The sequence below is a fragment of the Vigna unguiculata genome, chromosome 2 (assembly GCF_037176805.1).
Source record: "Vigna unguiculata cultivar grain cowpea cultivar isolate G323 ecotype 2 chromosome 2, ASM3717680v1, whole genome shotgun sequence".
Lineage (NCBI taxonomy): Eukaryota > Viridiplantae > Streptophyta > Magnoliopsida > Fabales > Fabaceae > Vigna > Vigna unguiculata.
The window spans coordinates 35,140,681-35,158,354 of record NC_140793.1 but is presented as its reverse complement, the minus strand read 5'-3'; the positions used below and the strand labels follow the sequence as shown (position 1 = coordinate 35,158,354).

Below are 17,674 nucleotides of genomic sequence, written 5' to 3'. Positions count from 1 at the left end.
ACCGCACTAAACCGAACCGGACCAGACCGGACCGAACCAGACTGAACCAAACCAAAGCAAACTGAATCGAACCAAACTGAACTGAAATACTCTTTAGTTGTTCTGAATTTTAAAACAATTTCAAAAAAAGGAGAAAATTTAAAGCAAAATTTTACACATTCATAATTAATTAATATAGAGCAAAATGATAGTCGCTTTGTAATGTGCGCAAAAAATTTCATACCCAAAAGTTTTTTTAGCACCAACACCACAATCGTAAGGTCCCTCTTAAACAATTGAAACACAATGTTTTTCCCAAATTAAATATAACAAGTGTATAAACAATAAGATAAATAAATTGTATACTTTCAATAAAAAAAATCCAAAGGACAAGCTTGAATTTGTTTGTATTCACCTTTCACATAAGTAACGATTTTGTCAAAGTGGAGAACATAGAGTTTCGAAATTTGTAAAAGCCTAAATATTTAAGAAAAATATTATAAGACGATGAAAAAGAAAAGTGAGATGAGAGCAGTGAAGCATTAAGTATGAAAAAATGAGAAGAATGCAAAAGACATATAAGAGAAGGATAAAATGTTAGTTAGAGTCAAGGTTCAAAATAAGACATATCATTTGGGCGGAATGTGAGGTGTTAGAATTGTAGTGAAGGTGGTAAGGTGGGACGACGAGAGCAAGGCGACATGGGCCTTATATAGTAGTGACGGGGATGAGAAGCTCATGATATATGTCTCAATGGTGGTGATTGAATTAAAAGGTGGAGTGTGCGCGGTGTTTAATATAAGAGGCTAATGAAGAAAAATGAGAAAATAAAATACATAATTCAATTAGTGAGCAGTTAACCGATAAAAGTTCAATTTTTTAAAAATAAACGGTAAAATAATAAGGTTTAATTTTTATTACTATAATATTTAGTTTTTATTAAAAATAGTTTTTTTTCTTTAATATTATACATATAATTATAGTTAAGTTTAGTTAGATTAATTTTGTTCATCTATAACAATATATCAAGAGGATATCCTCTTTTGTGTCCATATTTCGTTATTTCAATTTTACCATTAATTATTATTTTAAAAACTAATTATTTTATAAATAGTTTATTTTAACCGTTAGTCTAAAAATCTCTTTTGTCTGTAACAGTTGTTTTAAAACTCTCTTATGTTCATATTTTATTTTCTAATTTTACATTTAACAACTATTTTAAAAATTCATTAAAAATCCTTTATTGAACTGAACTGAACCGAACCTGACCAAATTGAACCGGATTGGACCGATTCGAACAACACTGAACTGAATTGAACCGCAATAAACCGAACTGAACCACATTGAACCGAAATGAACCAGACCAGATCGAACCAAACCGAACCGAACCGAACCAAACCGGACCAGACCTTATCAAATCGCACTGAACCGGACCGCACTAAACCGAACCAAACCAGACCGAACCAAACCAAACCAAAGCAAACTGAATCGAACCAAACTGAACTGAAATACTCTTTAGTTGTTCTTAATCTTAAAACAATTTCAAAAGAGAGAAAATTTAAAGGAAAATTTTACACATTCATAATTAATTAATATAGAGCAAAATGAGAGTTTTGTAATGTGCGCAAACAATGTCATATCCAAAAGTTTTTTCAGCACCAACACCACAATCGTAAGGTCCCTCTTAAACAATTGAAACACAATGTTTTTTCCCAAATTAAATATAGCAAGTGTATAAACAATAACATAAACAAACTGTATACTTTCAATAAAAAAAAAATCCAAAGGACAAGCTTGAATTTGTTTTTATTCACCTTTCACACAAACAACTATTTTGTCAAAGTGGAGAACATAGAGTTCCGAAATTGGTAAAAACCTAAATATGGTTTAATTTATATTAATGTTTTTACTATAATATTTAATTTTTATTAAAAATAGTTTTTTTTTTACTTTAATATAATACAAATAATTATAGTTAAGTTTAGTTAGATTAATTTTGTTTATTCCTAAAAGATAAAATAATTTTATAAGAATAATATATTCTTAAATATAAAGAGAAAATAGAAGAAACAAAAAAACATAACAAAGAAATAACAAAAATAACGTACAACTAAAGGAATATATTAAAGATATTCATTAGACCTATCGTTATTATATTGGTCAAGTCACTGTTATCAATATTTTTTTTACAGAACAACTAATGATTCCTTTTCTTATCTTTTATTTTTTTTTTTTTTAATTCCTTGATTATTTTTTAGCCTCTCATTACTTTTCGTTTTATTTTAAAAGGTCCAAATTGAACTTCTTACAATCTTGATTTATCTTAATAATTTCTTTTAAGGATACATTTTTATATGAGGGTACACATAATTTCATGCTATAATAAAATTAATCAAGTCTACTACTACGAGAGAGAGATATTAATCTATCCCAATGTAGATGTTAAATTTTGTCTAAAATAACTACAAATCTCTTCTACAGTGGCAAAATATTAAGGGTAAAGATCTAAATAAATTTATAAACCATTTTGAAAATTTCATTTAATAGACAACAACTAGATAATCAAATCAAAGAGATGAAGAAGCATATGCCATTTTTTTTTTCAGGAAGCACATGACAATGTAAGTACAATAAGTATGAAGGAAGGAAATCTCTAATGCATTTAAAGGTTAATCAACAAGTAATTATAAAATATTTACAAGAAGAAATAAAAAATACATTTTCTACTGTATTAAAATAACGTTAATTGTTGATTGATTGTGTCTATTCTTTATATATTGTTATAGATGAATGAAAAAGATTTTTTTTTTGCGCTCCTATGATTTCTAAAGAAATGTTTAAGGATGTAAATCTATGATACTTTCATTTACTAATTTTTTTCTACATCATGTATGTAGTAAATATGTATTTCAGTTTCTTAACAAATGTATATTTATAGACACCGACAGCTACCATTTACTCCATCACATTCACATATAGCTCAATAACTCCAAATCTTGATCAAATGTATTAAATATTAGTTGATACACAATCTTACGAATTAGTAATTTACTCCTATCTTTTTCAACCAAGTTACGTGTACCCATCATACATCATAAATTGTCATTGATTATTCTTAATATTATACATATAGATACATTAAAAAAAGCGAGCACACAGACGCGAAAACACATGTGTTTTCGCTAGTTAATAATAACTATTATTATTATACATATAAGTATATATTATTATTTTATTATATATATATATATATAATAAAATAATATTAATAAATAAATAAATAATAATAATGTACAATAACTTATAAAATGCAGTGGTATATCTCGGATGAGGATAAATTTGTAAAATAGAGTTGCATTCATTCAAATATACTATATAAAGAAGAGATGAAATTTTTATCTGATTTTGTAAATCTATCTTATCAAATCAAGGCATTTCTCTTCAAACGAATACCTATGATATCTTAAATGTATCGTTGCAAATCAGCTAATATGAGTAATCAGCTTAGAAAAACAGAGTCTTAGTCTTTTGTACTTCCTCTTCCACTTATATAATAACTTAGGATCATTAAAGAAATAAAATTATACAAGATAGAAAGAATTGTTTATCAATAGAATGATAAAATAACAGAGTTTTAACATGAAAAATCTAAGCATGAAATTAAAACTAAGGCTATGTTCGCTTGAGAAGATGGATTTAATGGATGGTTTGAAGATGAATTTGTGTAGATGACTATGTGTGTTTCTTTGAGTGAATTTAAAGAGTAACTTGAGTGAATTTGGAGATAAATTTTATGAAAATTAGTGAATGATTTGAGTATTGTGATAGATTAAAAAAAATTATAATAAATAAAATTTAAAAATGACCAAACTTTTCTTTTAATAAAAATAAAATTAAATAATTTTGAAATAAATAAAAAATATTAAATTTTAATTATTATATACATATATTATTAATAATAATTATAATTATTTTTATTATTATATATATATATATATATATAAATATATATATATATATATATATAAATATAAGTATATATTATTATTTTATTATATAATAAAATAATAAAATAATAAAAATAAAAATTATATATATAAATAATATTAATAAATAAATAATAATTAATAAATAATAATAATAATAATAATGTATAATAACTTATAAAATAAAATGCAGTGGTATATTTCGGATAAGGATAAATTTGTAAAATAGAGTTACATTCATTAAAATATACTATATAAAGAAGAGATGAAATTTTTATCTAATTTTGTAAATCTATCTTATCAAATCAAGACATTTCTCTACAAAGAAACACCTATGACATCTTAAATGCATAGTTGCAAATCAGCTTATTTGAGGCTTAATCGAAGAGAGTCTGAGTTAAAAATATCATGTAAGAAAGAAGTTTTATAAATTTATTATCTTTAAAATTTTGAAAAAATAGTAGTATTTAATTTTTTTATCTCATTATTATTGAAATGAATTCCTGAAGCTGTGGATATAAGTTACACAAAGGATCTGGAGTCAAATCCAGCAACCCAGAAGGATTCAATTTTGAATGCTCGTCCAAAAAATGGAAATTATTCTGCTATTCACTATTTCAGTAACCGATCCCAGAAGGAGCACGTCATGGATCAGCTTCACCTCCAGTGATCAAAATAAAATATTTTTGAACCTTATATCCAAGATTGCACACGGAATTCGATATTTACAAAGACTTCAAACAAAATTATAAGCATTTTTATCGCCTACTCCCACCTCTTCCGTTTCTCTCTCTCGAGTTCTTCCTTCTACATTCGGAAGGAAGAATGTTTTAAGGGTTGCCAGTTGCCACTGAATTTGTTGTTTGTGCTTCTCATAATCTGTTTTTAACAAACACATCTTGAGAAAGCGAAGCCCAAAACGTATAAAACGTTTATGATTCTGCAATTCTCCTAATTGACACTGCTGTTACTCTGTTGACAAGGAATAATGTTCTCTGGATCAGCTCTTCAAATGATGGGCGTCGATCTGGATCACTGCTCCGATTTAACACAAGTAAAACTGAGTTAGAACGAAGAAGGAAATCTGTATCATATTAAAACTGAAGTGTGTTTGTAGAAGCACCTTCGCCAGCAATCATGGATGATTGACGCAACATGGGGATCAAGGTCTTCCGGAAGGTCCAGTCGTCTGTCTATAAAGCCTACGACTCCAACAACCTTTAAAGTAAAATACAATGGTCATAAAAAAATCCCAGTGTTCAGATTTCTCGGCGTTTAAGATGAATAATGATGCTTACACTTGTTAATTAATCAATTGTTAAACATATTTACTTAACCATCTAAGTATGTAACTTTAATTAAAATTCTTAAGAAAATTGGTCAATCAAAGTGATGTGAGGAGATGTGTTAGTTAACAGCACTATTAGTTGTACAGACGAATTTATGTTGAAATTACATGTGTTTCTAGGAGAGAGAAACCTGTAAGGAATTCAAATTTTTCCACGGAATAGATTGAGTCATTAGTTCCCAGAGGATGACACCGAAACTGAATACATCAGACCTGTTTAGAAAATGAAAGAAATTCATTACTTCAGAAGCATCAACTGCATTACCAATTCAATAGGATCTAGGCACTATTTGCAAGTACAGAATAACTTCCAAACTAGCGATATTTTTGGAAACTGGAGAAGGTGGGACAGTGATGGAAAAAACTCAAACTGCAGCTATATAGAAGTTTCTAATCAAAGATTTTAAACACTGGACATTTAAAGCTGATATAACAATTCCTCAAGATCATTAGGGCAAGTTAGCAAATAATTAGGGAAAATGACAATTTGGAAAACTTTTTGAAAAAATTCATTGTTCAGAATATCGTCTCCATTTTCAAAGTTTCCAGAAAATTCCAGGATGAACACAATCGGTTGAGTCACAGTTCCAAGGAATTACTTCTCATTTGAAGGTTCGTTTCTAAGGACTTCAGGGGCCATCCATTGAGGCTGCATTTTAACAACAAATATGATTGTTAGCAAGATACAGAAATAAAACTTCATTCACTAAAAACAAACTAAAGATTTTACAGTTGCCAGCTGTTCAGGTCAGAAGTTTCATATTTAAAAATGAAAAAAGCGAGTGACGTCATTACGGTGCCTCTCCCAGATTTTGTATTCAATAAAGTTGCATCCTTCAACCTAGACAGGCCAAAATCTCCAACCTAAGGAAAAAAACAAAACTCATTATATTGAACCATCCTAGGCCCGTCAAATGCATTTTGAAGCATTGATCACCTTTACAGTCCAGTTTTTATCTACAAGCAGGTTGGAAGACTTCAGATCTCGATGCACAATTGGTGGATTTCTGTGATGAAGATAATTCATTCCTCTAGCCTGAAATGGACAACAATGTGATTTAGAACATTATAAAATGAAGGTTCAACAAGCCACCAGCTTGCTCTCAACATTTGTATGTGAAGTGGGAGAGGACACGCACTACATCAAGAGCCATCCTTAGACGTCTTCTGATGTCTAATGTCTGTTTGTTCCTATGTAGATTTTTGAAAAGGCTTCCCCTAACGTGCAAAATAAAATCAATTTAAGATGATTCCTATAATTTACATACAAAAAAAATGTAAATGGGGATTTTGTTGTGCACCGTGCGTGAGATATTCATATTCACTACTAATACCCAGCTCTATTACCTAAGTAACAAAAATATAATCGATACCTCAAACATGATATTTTATGTGCTTCTACCACAGTGCAACTCCTTTAATAAGCTCAAAGATGATGATGTCGAAAATCTTACCTAGGTAATAACTCTGTAACAATGGCAAGCCTTTCCTGTGAATATACTGCTCCCATGAAAAGTAATACATTAGGGTGTCTCAATCTCTTCATTATATCAATCTGAAGTATACACAAAGGATTCATGTATCAGTTGCTTTCTATTTAAAGCAAGACACAGAGAGAGAGAGAGAGAGAGAGAGAGAGAGAGACCTCTTTTCTGTAATCTTGTAAAGTCTCCTCTGTGTATCCGTTCCCAAAATAAACCTTGACTGCAACATCCTGAAAGAGAAAATAAGTTTTAGAGCAGATGGCCAGTCAATACTATTAGTAACATAGAAGAATGTAGTAATTTTATACCGATCCATTCCAAATTCCATGATAAACAGTTGCATAAGAACCTACAAGATTCAGTAGAACATAACTATGTCAGCAATCATTAGTTGAAAAAGGAATATTCAGAAACATTTTATGTTCTACGAAAAGAAAGATGCAGGTAGATCAACCTAATTATTTGAAAAGATATCCATTAGAAATTTCTCGTTCTACCTTGAGATGTTTGAGCAAATATTCTTGGTTACTTCTTTATGACAATTCATCACCACTAGACACTGAAGTTTCCTTCAAAAAGATTGAATTTATTTGTGGCATAAAGGATCATAGGCCACTTAGATTTAAGAGGGGAAAATGATATTGATATTATTTTGAGACTGCTCCATATACTTCGTTTTCTAAACTTACGCCGCTATTTACAAATAAAAACATTCTAGCATTTAAACTCCTCAACACAGAGGAACTATAAAATGCATAATAATAGAATTCATTACCTTGTCCAATCTCTTCTCTTAATTGAAGGTCTTCCCAATGGATTTCACACTCTGAAACAGAGTTTGACTCATAATCCCCTTTGCCCGACAAACTTTCATGGCTGCCTGTACTCTCCCTCGAACTTGGCAGTTGCGACCCTTCTTGCTGCTTTTGTACTTCATCTCCTGTCACCATAGTCGTAGCCTCTGGTTCCAATTTCTTGTGATCAAATAGACAATGTAATCATAACAATGGATATGGGGAATGGGAGAATCAAAAAATTCACACCACTCCCCAGAGAAAGGCTTACCAGAATAATCTTTGGAAACAGTAGAAGCTCTAGATGCACACGCTGTTGTATCTGCTCTCTTCAGTGCAAGTGAAGAACTACATTTCTGAAGATTTTGTTCTTTATCTGCTCCATTAACAACATCCTGGTATCCATTTAATGGAACTAAACCTCCAGATGAATCATTTTCATAATTCATTCTATTGCTTCCTGAATTATCATCTGCACAATTATTTCTTATTTTTCCATTATCCTTCCCATATTTTGCACGTACCCCAGTTTGAAGCTTGGCTGCCTGAAGTGATTTAATTATAGAGAGGATCACGTATCTAAAATGGATAAAATGTTACACAGAAGTTTCACATCACACAATTTTTAAACAGATATTATATACTACAGGTCAAACCAATGCAGCATTCACAATGTCAAGTGGACCTCCGGCATATACTTGGATTCTGCTGGAGAACTGCATTAGTTTGGTATCCACGTTCCATAAGTACCCCACAAAGGTTCACAGACACAAAATTTTAAACAAATATTATGTACTAAATAGATCAAACCAATGCAGAGTTTACAGATTCATATGGGCCTGCAGTATATGCTCAGTTTCTGTTAGCATATACTTAAATGGCATTAATTTGGGATCTAAGCTTCATAGTGCCCTACAAAGGTTCAGCCTCTAAATTTATGATTTTAGATGAAGTATCACTTTATCAATATAAATTAGGCAATTAGAGTAACTAATAAAAGGGAAAGTAAAAGATTTTATTTACAATTTTAGAAGGTTGGCCAAATTCTGCAGTCGACTCATTCTCCTCAGAGGCCTCCGTGACAATTGTGTTTTCTTTACGGAAATGTCTGGAATAAGGTTTTGTTTCCTGAAATTCGAATTTAAGGGACGAAAACTTAAAACGTTATAATAGTTAACACCTACTCAGATACTACATCCTCGAGATGAACAAAAACATACATATATGCCACGCTTCTCCATCTTTTCATCACCATCTGTTGAAGTATTCTTGGAAACTGTGTCATCGGAACTATGCAGCAGTGGGAGAAGCTTTGATGCCTGGTAGATATAAAAAATAGGGTTCTATAATCCAATTTAGCAAATGATAAAAATAAACCAAAATAAAAAAGAATAAAATTATAAAAAATATCACACTAATGAGAACCAGATTAGAAACAGATGAAGCAATCTGTGGCATTGGTGCAATGGTTGGTCGTGGTGGCCACTGAATTCTTTTAAAGTTTAACCTCCGTACTCCAGGTTGGCCATTGCTAGCAGACTTGTATGTTTGATTTTCTGAATTTGTAGATTTTAATATAGCCGCATCACTTGAAACAGTTATAACACCAACAAGCTCACCACCCTCATAAAGAGGAGTTTTTGTTACCAATGCCATAACTACTTCACCAGATTTCTTTTTGAAAGGAAACTTCCCAGACCATGGAACTCCGGAAACCACCCTTTCCAGAATGTTTTGTAGAGATACATAATTTTCCTCAGCAATTAGGACTTTAGTTACTCTTTGGCCAATGATTTCGTAGTCTTTCCATCCATACAGAGTTTCGGCGGTGTGATTCCTGAAATGGAAATAGGTTTGGCTCAAAAGCAATCTGAGAAACAAAAGGAATATTTGCAGAGGTAACTTTTTCGAAATTTGAAAAAAAAAAGTGAAATCTTGACTGAAATTCGACCTGATTATCAGCGAATAAGAGAGCACATACAAGTGTTATGACGGTTCAAAAGCCAATTTCTAACCATTAATCTTTTTAGATTTAATATCTTTTACACTAAAGGTTTTCGTGATTTTAATTACATACCGGATCCAATTAGCTTTGTGAAAAATCAGCTTCTTATCACTTTCCCCCAAATACAGATCCATATTTACGGATATGACTTCACGACACAGGGTGCTAGAGTGATCCACAATTGCTAAACACGATTAACACTTGTTAAGCAAAGCAAACCACTAACTACTGAAGAAAATGCAACACGATGTCTCTTTTCCTTAGTAACTTCAATGTGACTCCCAGTAGAATGGCCAATTTCAACACAGAACTAAAATGTCGAACACTCTGTCCTTTTTTATAAGGAAGACTTGCACACAGGGACTTCTAATTCCAATTCCCAAGGCTTCCCCCACCATCCTCAGTTTAAAATGTTCAAAATATCCTGCAAACTGATCCAGTGCAGTGATCCCCACGAACCTTTCTTATTTGCTATGTTGCGGACTTGCCGAATTGGAACACTCCCCTATCGAATCATTCAAAACATGTTTTACCAAATAAACTTTCAACCGAAATAACTCATTCAATTCCCAATATAGCACTCTAAACGACATCGTGCGGATGTCTAACCAAACTCGAAACTAGTTTCTCACACATCCTATTCACTATCCATCTCTACAGCGTTCAACTGTTCCATTAAAAATTACAACACCGTGAATAGTCTCAGAGAGTAAAAATTACCAGAAAGAAGAAACGATTCAAATAAAAAAATGTAGCCTCTACGATTTATTATTATACCAGTATACGATCTCAGCGGAGGGAACTCTGACGACGTGAACAGCGTGGCCCATACATTTCAGCACGGTTGCGTACGGACTTCCGGAGAAGAAGTAACGGGAGAGAAAACCGAAGGTTGTTGAATCAGCAATGACCTCGTTATCCTTATCGTGCCTGACTGTGAGCTTCTTTTGCAGTAGCTCATCGAATTCCTCCCTCAGCTTGGCCTGCTTCTCCTCGAGGCTCCGGCACCGATCCGCCAGAGCTCGGAACGCTGTTGTCTCTCTCTCCTCGCCGCCGTTCATTGAATTGGACAGAACTCTGGTTGTGAGGTGCGCAATGCGCATACATAACAGTTAGTTTGTTTATTCGCCGGTTCCTCGCTTGGCTTCTGCACAAACCATTTGTTTATTCATTTATTTTATTGGTTTTAATTGCGACTGCGTCTCTGTCCAATGCGAGCCTTGGGCCTAAAGGCTCTTCGCCACGTGTCGGTGGCCGGCCACGGAAGCTATCCAGTGCGCACACCGATAGGATCGCCGGAAGATACCACCAATCGCGTTTCTACAACAGAACGCTGCGTTTTTTGTGTTTGGACAACACTCACACCAGCAACGATTTGCTCACCGGAAACTTATAAACCCTGTTGCTACTTGGTTTTTGCTATTTTTTGCTATTTTGTTTATGTTACCTGAAAGGGTCCCTTCCAAGGGTGACCAATTTTAAATAAATTTAATTGCATTTTTCTTCTGTTGGAGAATATTATTTTTTTAATTATATAAATCAAATTCACACACACCTATAAATAACAGTTTATAATAGTGCATTATTTACTCAAAATAACTTTGTGTTATTGTTGTACTAATAAATGCATGTTGTGAAAAAATCAAATAGAAACAGACGGAGAGAGATAAGGATCGGAGGCAAGTGGGAGGGTATTATTTTATGTTGCTTCCACTCAAATGAATAGTCACATATTCAATTATTTTAGTATATTAAAACTTCCCCACTACACAACAAGGTGATTGTGTAGGGTATGCGTAACAAAATCCAATTTTATGGCAACACGAGGTCAACCACTTCAAACGCGTTGTTTGATGAAAAGCCTATCATTTATGAGGTACAAACTAGGAACACAAATAGTCATATAAATAGAAAAAAAAAATATTTTTATTACAATTATAGTTACTGTTACTTTAATTGGTATTTTAAAAAATGTTTATTAACATTCATCTGATTAATGGTTGACTGTGAGTAGAGATGGCAAATAAACCCATCCCCGTGGGTATTGTCCGAACCCGTCCCCGTTTTGACGGGGAATCCCCGCATTGACTGGGTACGGGTATGGGTATGGGGAATCCCCGACTTTTTCAGTTGGGTATGGGGATGGATATGGGGATGTACATATACCCGCCATAATACCCGTCCCCGCCATATCTCCATTCTTGTTTAAATTATTAAAATATTCACAATTAATCAAGTAACCCCTATATATATATATATTTTTTTTTCTATTTTTTATTTCTTTTAATTATTTCATTTGTCATGAAACTCATTCTCATCTCCAATATATTTTTTATCTTATCATAACCTTTATGTAATTATGTTAAAATTATGTATGTTAATTAAAAAAAAAATTATGCCTCACATTTGAATATTTATATTATTTTTTAATATTTTTATTTATTATAAATTTTTCTTTCACATGAGAATGTTTATACTCTCAATTTAAGATAATATAAAAAAAAATTTACTTATTATTATTATTAATTTTTGTTTAATTTGAAGAACTCTTTTGTTTCATTAAAATAATTTTCGTTATTTTTCAACCATTAATTATATGTTAATATTTGAAAAGTTTTCTTAATTCTCTAAGATATTTTTCGTCTTATCATACCTTAATTATACATTTGATTTCCTTTGTGTGATTTTTTTCGATAGTCTCTCAAATTATTTCTAAAACACACATTTGTTAGTTTTTTAATATTTTTATTTATTTTTTTTATTTTCATCATGTAGAATAATATTTTGATATATTCTATCTAATTATTTTTTATTTTATAACTCATTATTAATCATAATGTAATTTTTTCACTTTAAATTCTGTTTGAAGTGGTTAAAATTTTATATATATATATATATATATATATATATATATATATATATATATATATATAATGATATTTAGGAATAGTATATGATAATTCACTACAAGAAAAACATGAAATGGTGACTGATTTAGTCAGTAACCCATATCAGTCACTATTTTTCGTCATTGGTGGTAGTAGTTGATTTATTGTCTGAATCAATGACTAAATTAGTGACCGATTCAATGATCGAATCTGTACTTGATTTAGTGACCAATTTAATTACTAATTTATATGTAATTTAATGACAAATTTTTTGGTCACTAATGATATTTCTATTTAATTTTAACCACTTCAAACATAATTTAATAATTAGTTCTGTAAGGTATTTTTCATTTTATCATACCTTAATTATACATTTGATTTCCTTTGTGCGATTTGTTTCGATAGTCTCTCAAATTATTTCTAAAACACACATTTGTTAGTCTTTTAATATTTTTATTTATTGTTTATTTTCATCATGTAGAATAATATTTCGATATATTCTATCTAATTATTTGTTATTTTATAACTCACTATTAATCATACTGTAATTTTTTCCACTTTAATTGTATAAATAACTTTTATTTACTACAATATAAAAATTTAATGTAATTGCTATGAATATTTTTTTGTCACTATCCAACATATATTGAAGTTCAAAAGATACAAAATCTATGTCAAAATTTTATTATTATGTTTATTATTTGTTCTTTGTGTCATTTTGATCAAGTGATGTATTATAACTTTTATTAGTGTATAAAAAAGAGATTCATTATAATTTAAAAAATTGAAGTAAACAAACATTTAAAATATATTTTAATTTGAATATTTGTTTTCCTTTTATTATTATGTTTATTATTTATTCTTTGTGTCATTTTGATCAAGTGATATATTATAACTTTTATTAGTGTATAAAAAAGATATTCATTAGAATTTAAAAAATTGAAGTAAACAAACATTTAAAATATATTTTAATTTAAATATTTGTTTTCCTTTTATATTTTTTTGAAATATTTTTTAATTTTATCAACTAAGTTCATCAATGTTGTAGTTTGCAAATTTAACAAATGTTTTGGTTCACATGAAATTTTATTTGGTATTCTAATATAAAATGTAAACAATTATAATTTATTTTAAGGTATTTGGCATCGAAGAAAATCCTCCTAATATTGAATATTTCATAATATTATGTTTTCTTTACTGTAAGTTTTTTTCTTTTATAAAAATTAATATTGAAGTAGTTAGAACACGGGTACGGGTATGGGTACGAGATTATACCCGTTACCCGGTAGGGATGGGGATGGGAAAAAAGTCTGATATCCGTTGGGTTTGGGTATGGGGATGAATTTTTTATGCGAAGATGGATATGGGATAGCGAAACCCGTCCCCGTCCTGCCCCGCCCGTTGCCATCCCTAACTGTGAGCTCTAATAAAAGTTAAAAAAAAATAATTAAGGTTGGAAGTTGAAGTCCCCACCTTTAAAGGATCATAATTAAGGTGGGCCAACCGTACTTCCATTAGTACAACAAAAACTCGTATTTTCCAACAACCTGCAAGTTGAGATATAGCAGCTTTTAGATTTTAATATTTACTAATTTGAATTTCATCACTTGTTTTTTATTACATATCGTTTTTTCCCCTGTATTTTAGATTACTAATTTAATAATTATTTTTTAAAATTTAAATAATTAGTTATGATAAAATTATAACATATTAGACTGTAAAATTATAACAATGCAGCTGGTTTTATATCATTAAATTTTATTTTTATTGAATTGTAGTGGTTCTCTAACAAGTTACGTATACTGTTACTTTTCTCTTACTTAGTCCGACTAGGTTGTTGTTACGTTGCTTTCTCCTTTATTTATGGTTCATGTCATTAGTTTGTGTCCATGGATTAAAGTAAATTCAATTCGTCAGAGAAAAAAAAAATTGTGGTGGTGCAACGAATAAATGGTAGAGCACATGGATGTGTGAGGTTTTTGTCATTTTCGATGGAAATTTTTATATGTTTCTCCAACCACAAAATTTAAACTAAATTCTTATGGTTTTTCATTTAAATTATATTAAAATATTAAAAAATAAATAAATTTTGTTGACTAATTGGAGATATTTCAGACCAAAATTTATGATACTCTTTATGGATTGATGGTAGAATTTCATTAGTCATTTCGAAATTATCACACATTACAAGTGTCTCGCACTCAATCAAGCTTAAAATAGTGTGTATCACATAACACTTAAAAAACAATTGACAAATAGAAAATTAGTCAGATTATTTCAATTTAAAACTTTGAAGAATCAAAATAGAAGTATCGCTTACTTAACTAAAGTCTTTGTTAAACAAATAAACACTACTTTAAAACTTACAATTTCTTAAAATTTCTTTCATTCGACGACACTTAAGAAGATCTCTCATATCAAACGTCACACACGGCAAAAATGTCAACCACGAAACCTATATAATGTATGAAAAAAGAGTTCAATCAATATAAAAATCATATCCTTTAACTAAGAACATAAAAATTTATATTAAAAGATGAATTAAACACCTTTATATCGAAGTTCGACCACCCATTTCTTAGATACAAGTTCTCTCCTTCTCATATATTCAACTAAGCCATATTTTAAATTGAACAAAACATTGATAACAACAATAAACGAAACTATAACTCGAATTACAATTTATCTTAGACAACGAAAAATAAAAAATAAATAAGATTAGTGGTGCATGATAAATTTTACAAAATATTTGAATAATTAAAAAATAATTTACCTTAGGAGCTTATAACACTTGACCTTCTACTTTACTGAAGCCAAAATGGACAAAAATATCACAGTTACGAAGTGAAGCTAATGAATTAGAAGCCAACGAAATATCAATTCTATAATATTTTTCAATAATTATTTTACTAATTTTATATTTAATAATTATTTTAAAATTAATTATATATATTTTATTAAACTTATTTTAAATTTTTATAAAAAGTACAAAATACGAACACATACACGTAAAAGATTAAGAAATTATCTTTCTTAATCAACTCTCATTTCAGTCCTAGAAATAAGAGGCTGGGATTCAACCACTTCTTCAACCACTTGTTAGATGAAGATGTGAGAAGTAAAAAAAAAAACTAAAGTATTCTTGTTTGAAAAAAAGTCAAAATAAGGTAATTAGAGTGTTAATGAACGTAGACTATTTTACTAATAGTTTCTCTGACTAAAACTTTACTGTGAAACATTTTACTAATAAAAAACATTCTAAATTTCATAATAATTCTAGATATTTCTTTATTTTAAATTATTAATAGTTTTGATTTGCTGGTGTTCTATGCTTTTCTCTTCTAACAGTTGTTAATTAGCCGTATAATTTTTTTTTTGTTAATTTTAATTGTTCTTGTATGCAGATGTAGCGTTTTTCAATTTTGATTCTTTAATTATAGAAAATTTATAAACATATGATATGTTTGTTTTTAAAATGTTATGATTACACTTAAATGAATGTTGCAATGGATCAAATTCAAATGAGGAATTTTTTATTTTATTTTATAATACAAAAATAAAATTAAGGAACAATTAAAGATAGCTTGTCTTTGCAAGCCCTAAAGCTGAGAGCACAAAAGGAGAAGTTTAGAGTCTTTCGCAAGGTTTTTTCTCAATTAAAATTGAACTTCGGACTATTTCCTTTTTCCTACCAAACTATACAAATAACAAGATACTAGGCCTGTGAAGTACTTGAATGCTTTCTTATATATTCGTGTCCCATGTTGTTATTAATTTGGTAAATGTTGTGGAGACGCTTCAACGATTAGTATGCATTTGGTGATTATTAATTAGCTTGGTGAATGATGTGCACAAACACAATGGATACAAAATTCAGAAATGATCGAAACATATAAAAAAGACATATTTTTTGCATCCAATATATATTTCATTGCATAAAAACTTGAAAGTCACACTCCAGTGGTAGTTTCTCACTGTTTTAATTTAATTTAATTTATTTTTTCTCACTTTCCAGGGACAAAGTTTGTAGCATATGCCCAAGCATTGTTGTTGACTGGGTCAGCAAGGTGGTCGGCGAGGTTTTCCAGGGGTCCCTTTCCGGTAACAATCGCTTGAACAAAGAAACCGAACATGGAGAACATGGCTAATCTACCGTTTTTCAGTTCTTTCACCTTCAACTCAGCGAAAGCCTCTGGGTCATCAGCAAGGCCCAATGGGTCGAAGCTTCCACCTGGGTAAATTGGGTCAGTCACCTCACCGAGAGGCCCACCGGCAATACGGTAACCCTCAACGGCACCCATTAAGATAACTTGAGAGGCCCAGATAGCAAGGATGCTCTGTGCGTGGACCAGGTTTGGATTGCCCAAGTAGTCAAGCCCACCCTCACTGAATATCTGAGAGCCAGCCTTAAACCACACAGCCTCGCCGAACTTGACACCATTACGGGACAAGAGTTCGGGGAAAACACAGCCCAAGGCTCCCAACATGGCCCATCTGGAGTGGATGACTTCAAGTTCACGGTTTTTGGCAAAAGTCTCTGGGTCAGCGGAGAGCCCAGCAGTATCCCAACCATAGTCACCTGGGAATTCACCGGTGAGGTACGATGGTGCCTCACCAGAGAATGGGCCCAAGTACTTAACACGGTCCGGGCCGTACCATGGGCTTCCAGAGGAAACAGACTTAGAGGCTGTTTTCCTCATGGAAATCCTTCCACCGGAAAGGTCAGGGGTGGAGGGGGAAAGCTTGATTGCTTGGCCCGCCAATGACGGTGAAGAGAGAGCCATTGTTGAAGCAGCCATTGTTAAGCAATGAAAAGCTTTGCAAGTGAAAGTTGAGAGAATGGTTAAGAATGGTGGTGCTTGCTGTGGTGGTGGCTAGAGGAGCATTATATATATAGGTTAACGGCGAAAAGGATTCTTATCTAAAATATCATATGAGATCTATATTTCAATTTCTATTGGCTTGGATTTGGAATATGATTTGTATCCACTACTTCCTTCTTCTCTTACCACTATTTTGTTTCTAAGCTTTTGTCTTGCTATCCTCACCAACACAGATCAGATATCTACAAATGTATCATGGAATACTTCGTCTACCAAATCAGAATTTGCCACGTAAGATTTTTTTTGGATATGTTGATCATAAGTAAATCGATGAACAATGTGGGACACTTTGGTGGTAAAATTTTCG

General features: G+C 31.1%; 2 protein-coding genes across 5 annotated transcripts; both read right to left on the bottom strand.

The window, feature by feature from the left end:
* Positions 1–4,483: 4,483 nt before the first annotated feature.
* Positions 4,484–11,039, bottom strand: LOC114173955 (PAS domain-containing protein tyrosine kinase family protein). 4 transcript variants are annotated; one of them, XM_028058659.2, is made up of 17 exons: positions 10,374–10,516; positions 9,669–10,263; positions 9,017–9,428; positions 8,812–8,910; positions 8,615–8,719; positions 7,863–8,136; positions 7,573–7,758; positions 7,106–7,146; positions 6,959–7,027; positions 6,768–6,868; positions 6,453–6,531; positions 6,251–6,349; positions 6,109–6,177; positions 5,913–5,962; positions 5,445–5,526; positions 5,089–5,183; positions 4,484–5,000 (listed from the first exon to the last, which is right to left on the bottom strand). In XM_028058659.2, exons 2-17 carry the CDS (start codon positions 9,728–9,730, stop codon positions 4,898–4,900), a joined length of 1,926 nt encoding a protein of 641 aa, XP_027914460.1. In that variant the 5' UTR covers positions 9,731–10,263; positions 10,374–10,516; the 3' UTR covers positions 4,484–4,897. The 4 variants fall into 4 exon arrangements, 3 of the variants coding, with proteins under 3 accessions (XP_027914460.1, XP_027914458.1, XP_027914459.1); XR_003602648.2 differs by lacking the exon at positions 9,669–10,263 and having other exon boundaries at positions 6,044–6,177; positions 10,374–11,039; XM_028058657.2 differs by lacking the exon at positions 9,669–10,263 and having other exon boundaries at positions 10,374–11,036.
* Positions 11,040–16,377: 5,338 nt separating this feature from the next.
* On the bottom strand, positions 16,378–17,363 carry LOC114174151 (chlorophyll a-b binding protein, chloroplastic-like). Its single transcript, XM_028058927.2, has one exon. The coding sequence runs from the start codon at positions 17,281–17,283 to the stop codon at positions 16,489–16,491; it is 795 nt and encodes a 264-aa protein (XP_027914728.2). The 5' UTR covers positions 17,284–17,363; the 3' UTR covers positions 16,378–16,488.
* Between the last annotated feature and the right edge of the window lie 311 nt (positions 17,364–17,674).

Coding starts and splice junctions, on each gene's coding strand:
- LOC114173955 (XM_028058657.2), bottom strand. CDS start 10,699: ATGCGCATTGCGCACCTCACAACCAGAGTTCTGTCCAATTCAATGAAC. Junction 9,429..10,373: donor TCCGCTGAGATCGTATACTG/GTATAATAATAA, acceptor TTTCCATTTCAG/GAATCACACCGCCGAAACTC. Junction 6,178..6,250: donor ATAAAAACTGGACTGTAAAG/GTGATCAATGCT, acceptor TTTTTTCCTTAG/GTTGGAGATTTTGGCCTGTC.
- LOC114174151 (XM_028058927.2), bottom strand. CDS start 17,283: ATGGCTGCTTCAACAATGGCTCTCTCTTCACCGTCATTGGCGGGCCAA.